Source organism: Centruroides sculpturatus, unplaced genomic scaffold (genome assembly GCF_000671375.1).
Source record: "Centruroides sculpturatus isolate CEXI.00-Female unplaced genomic scaffold, Cexi_2.0 scaffold5173, whole genome shotgun sequence".
NCBI classification, from domain to species: Eukaryota; Metazoa; Arthropoda; class Arachnida; order Scorpiones; family Buthidae; genus Centruroides; species Centruroides sculpturatus.
The window spans coordinates 1-4,814 of NW_019389264.1; the positions used below are offsets into that span (position 1 = coordinate 1).

The 4,814-nt window shown below is 27.7% G+C and overlaps 1 protein-coding gene across 1 annotated transcript; it reads right to left on the reverse strand.

Moving 5' to 3' along the window:
- Window positions 1-2,287: 2,287 nt before the first annotated feature.
- Window positions 2,288-3,580, reverse strand: LOC111617210. Its single transcript, XM_023358539.1, has 2 exons — window positions 2,968-3,580; window positions 2,288-2,535 (listed from the first exon to the last, which is right to left on the reverse strand). The coding sequence occupies exons 1-2, from the start codon at window positions 3,268-3,270 to the stop codon at window positions 2,323-2,325; spliced, it is 516 nt and encodes a 171-aa protein (XP_023214307.1). The 5' UTR covers window positions 3,271-3,580; the 3' UTR covers window positions 2,288-2,322.
- Between the last annotated feature and the right edge of the window lie 1,234 nt (window positions 3,581-4,814).

The following is a 4,814-nucleotide window of genomic DNA, read 5'->3' on the forward strand; positions in this document are numbered from 1 at the left end:
ATTTATTTAAATTCAACTATTTACACATTAATCCTGATAGACAATGAATAAGTTGACTCAGTTAGTTGTTTGAAAGGGATTAGCTACCAAATTAAAATTCTAATTCAAAGATTAAAGTATTGTAATTGCATCAAGAATTTTAATGTAAATATTTCCACTTGTTAGATTGATTTCAAGTTTTTCATGATTTGGAGATTTTTCATGGCTTAATTTATAAATCAAAGCATTAAAAATTTCATCAACAATATAAGTATTTCCCCTTTTTTTTTTTTTTTAAATTGTATGAATTCATTAAAGAATATTTTATGAATAAATCATTTCTTGTAATAAAATAAACAATGAAAATACCGAAGATATAATTGTAGAAATATCAACAGCTTACTGCAATAATTTTTCTTTTTATCTCAAATCATTTAACTGATGTTTTGACATTTTTACACATTATTAAAATATCCTTTTTTATTTCTAAAAAATCAAGAAGTTTTAAAATATCTATTTCATTTTGATAAACTAGTTAGGTACGTAAAAACATATTATTACAGAAATTATACTGTTAANGAATATCTGAAGATTATAGAACGTGCGTTGTTCGAATTACCGTTGGGAAAGTTCTAATTTTTAAATTTTTATATCAATCCTGAAGAAGGTCTATGAATTAGACCGAAAACGTTAGAGAACTATCCAAAAGTAGACTGCATTTTAAAGGTATAGTGGAATGTAGAATGTAGAAGTTATTATCTTTCTCTTAATGAAATTATATTTAAAAAAAAATGTTTTTTACTTGAAGTAATACAACAAATAATAATTTATCATCATTAGTTGAATAACAGTTTGTATTTTTTTTTTATATATATAGTACATTTGAAATTCTAAGTAACTTTTTCTTTTAAAATAAAATAAATCTTTTATTAATTTAGAAATTTATTTAAATTCAACTATTTACACATTAATCCTGATAGACAATGAATAAGTTGACTCAGTTAGTTGTTTGAAAGGGATTAGCTACCAAATTAAAATTCTAATTCAAAGATTAAAGTATTGTAATTGCATCAAGAATTTTAATGTAAATATTTCCACTTGTTAGATTGATTTCAAGTTTTTCATGATTTGGAGATTTTTCATGGCTTAATTTATAAATCAAAGCATTAAAAATTTCATCAACAATATAAGTATTTCCTTTTTTTTTTTAAATTGTATGAATTCATTAAAGAATATTTTATGAATAAATCATTTCTTGTAATAAAATAAACAATGAAAATACCAAAGATATAATTGTAGAAATATCAACAGCTTACTGCGATAATTTTTCTTTTTATCTCAAATCATTTAACTGATGATTTAACATTTTTACACATTTTCTATTAATGCTTTCTATTCAATTTATTATAAATGACATCATTAAATTCTAGAATGTTGGACATCAAATAAGTATGAAACAGATTAATTTAGGTTAAATATGTCTATAATCATTTTAAAGATTAAAAAAAATGCACTGAAAGTTTAAAAAACAAAAAAATGTCATAAAAAATAAAGTAAAAAGGTGAATTAAAAATACTTTAAATTTATTATCCAAATGCTATCACAATACATTTTCAACGATAGAGTGAAAATCCAATGAAAGTAGGTCAGGATAAATTGGATTAGATCAAACAACAGTGGTAATAGACAAGCCATATAACAAGAGTCAGTATCCCAAATCCTAAAAATACTATCCGAAAATATGCTTTCTACCGCGTTACTAAAATATTGATAAAAGTAGGTATAAAAAAGGTTAGGTCAGGAGTAATTGTGCAGAGGTTTATTTGTGCTTGGTTAGGAGAGGATAGATTATATATTGATTTGATTAACTTGATTTTTTATATTATCCATATTAATGTCTTCAAAATTATTTGATGAGAATAATTAAAGAAGAATACAAATCACCTAGTTTTAAATGGGTAATATTTTTTGAAGTCATTATCAGAAAATTAAGGTTGTCTATTTTTATATTACACTGATTTATCACAAAATTAATTTTGAAATTTAATCAATAATGTTTTTATTAATATAATTTATGATTGCAATAAAGTTTATTTCTTTGTTAAATTCATTAATAGAATTAATGAGATTTTTATGTATTTTAATCACAAAAAAAAATTCAACTTTGTAAAAAATCAATAAATTTGGTAAAACCATTGCACAGTTTCTGGATGATATGATGAAATTTTCTACTCTATCATAATTATATGCCAAATGTGTATATNATATATATTTTTTTTCTCATAGAATATCTGAAGTGGTGTGCAAGAACAACGAAGACAACCATCATAAACATCCACACGATCACACATGCAAAAGATAAATAGGTACCGTGGAAGTCGTTGTGCTCTGTGAAGGGGCGTTTCGTTCAGGCAAGATGGTGCTGACGTTTCCTCCTGCAGTGGCACTACCATGAAAACCGTTTCCTATTGTTGTTTCTCGGAGCTCCCTCCCATTCCGAGCATCACGTTGGGCACTGTGCGTCGTCAGACTCATAGGTGAGTGATTATCTGAGTGCTAGAAGACCAAGAAAGAAAAAAAAAGTAGGAGGAACGAAAAAACAGATAACACATTTCCAAATACCATGGGTAATTTAACACAAACTTTTTTTAAGTGCTTAATTATCACTGTACCACATAACCGAAACATTTTTATATGTCCTAAAAAAATGTTTCTAATCAAAATGAAATTTTAAAAACGTATAAAAATCTTTTAAAAATCTCTATTACGAAAAACAAAATATCAAAGGGATGCAGATGAATTAAAAGGGGCTGACTTTTAGGAGAATTATTATTATCTTTTTGACAGCTGATAAACAGGAAGGACGACCTGAAAGTCAGTTTTTGGAAGTTTTTTTTTTTTTTTATATGGACAATAGACGACCAACGACACCACATGCACAACAGGTTGTGGGATTGCTTTTTTTTAATAAGTATTAAAGGAAATCACCTGTAAATTGTTGATGGCCTCTGTGCGCGCAATGTCCTCTTCACATCCGGACATACTGGTAATGCAGGTATCTGCGGAGGGCACGTGGCTTTGCCGGTCGCACGTTATCTCAACCATTGTAGAATTAGGAGGCTTTAGATCTCCCGAAGAAGAAGGATAGCCAGTTGTTGGAGAGACATTTCCGCTCGGCAATCCGCCATTGCTCTTCGTTGCATCCAGAAGTACCCGAAGAGAGGCTATTGCGTGCAGTTGTGAAGCTTTGTCGTCTAATTTACCTAATAGAAAAAGTTTCTTCTGCATCATCAATAATCATAACGATCGCATTGGTAAAGGAGCGCAGTGCTACAAAGCTAATGTTCTTGTTTATTTTCTTTTTAACTGGATTTTGCTCAGAATTTTTCTATAAGCTTTAACTAAATAGCCAACTTAATGCGAAATTACTTTTGAAGACAATTTTGGCGTTTTAATATTCTTCTTTTGATAGGCGAAAAGCATTGTGTAGTATCAAATTTTGTCTTGGCGTGCTTGAAACGTCTGAAAATTCCATTATTTTTTTTTAAATTTAAATACGGTACATTATAAAAACATTTCGCTAAAAAATATCAAATTTTTTTCAGGTTTTCTCGTGAGGGAAAAATTGTCATGTGACATTTTCCAATTATGTCAGGCTGCCTAACCTTTTTTTAAAAAAAAATTAATATATTTTTTACTTCCTTCGTAAGTCGTTTCATTAAACTGAGATATTAAAAAATGCACACAGACATTTCCATTAAAAATTTAAAACTAAGGAAAAAAAGATTATTTTTAGATCAAACTACAAATAATAGGAATTTTCCATTCACATGGATAGGGAGTTATTGCCATGAATCAATGTTTTTTTTGGCTAGATTTAAACTGAATATATTAAAACGAATAATGATTTTTAACTTATAAAAAAAATGAATATAATTTATAAAATGACAAATTTATAAATATTGCGTCATTTTCTTCCCCAAATCCGACCGCCATCATAATTTTAAAATGCGTCAAACGCGTCATTTGACATTAACCAATCACCCTTCTTATAGCGATTCGAAATTTTGAAACAATTTACGTCAAGAAACTTCTAGCCAATCGATGATTAATTCTATAGATTTTTTTTATATTACGCAATAATGAGGTCACTTACAGCCAGCCAATCAATACGTTTAATTTTTAAATATTATAATTGACACATTTCGTAGGCGAGTAAATCGTGCCTCTTCAAAATTACTTACGTTTGAATGGAAACTTACTAAATTTAGCAAACGTACATAAATTGTATTTAATAACTGAAATTTATAAAATGATAAAATTATGGCATGGTATTTTCTTTACGAATCTGAAAATTCAGTTTAAAAAAAAATCAAACTATAATAATAATTTAAATTTTAAATACGTCAACATACGTCGCTTCATACTATTCGATGATTTTATATCACACATCACTCAGTTTCCAACCAATTAAAGATGAACCAACAAAATTTAAATTAAAACACTAATGAGATCGAAAGCAAACACCAACCAATTTTTTTAAGAATTAAATAATAATATAATGATTGAAGGATTTATTTATTTTAATTCAAAATTATTCGTATCTGAAATTAATAAAGTTTATAAATTATATTAAATAACCAATTCGAGTTATATATATATATATATTTTTTTTCTCATAGAATATCTGAAGTGGTGTGCAAGAACAACGAAGACAACCATCATAAACATCCACACGATCACACATGCAAAAGATAAATAGGTACCGTGGAAGTCGTTGTGCTCTGTGAAGGGGCGTTTCGTTCAGGCAAGATGGTGCTGACGTTTCCTCCTGC

What these genes read in the sequence shown, in the direction of transcription:
- LOC111617210 (XM_023358539.1), bottom strand. Translation starts at nt 3,270, where the DNA reads ATGATGCAGAAGAAACTTTTTCTATTAGGTAAATTAGACGACAAAGCT. An exon ending in AGGCCATCAACAATTTACAG is followed by an intron (nt 2,536 to 2,967) that starts GTGATTTCCTTT and finishes TTGGTCTTCTAG; the next exon opens with CACTCAGATAATCACTCACC.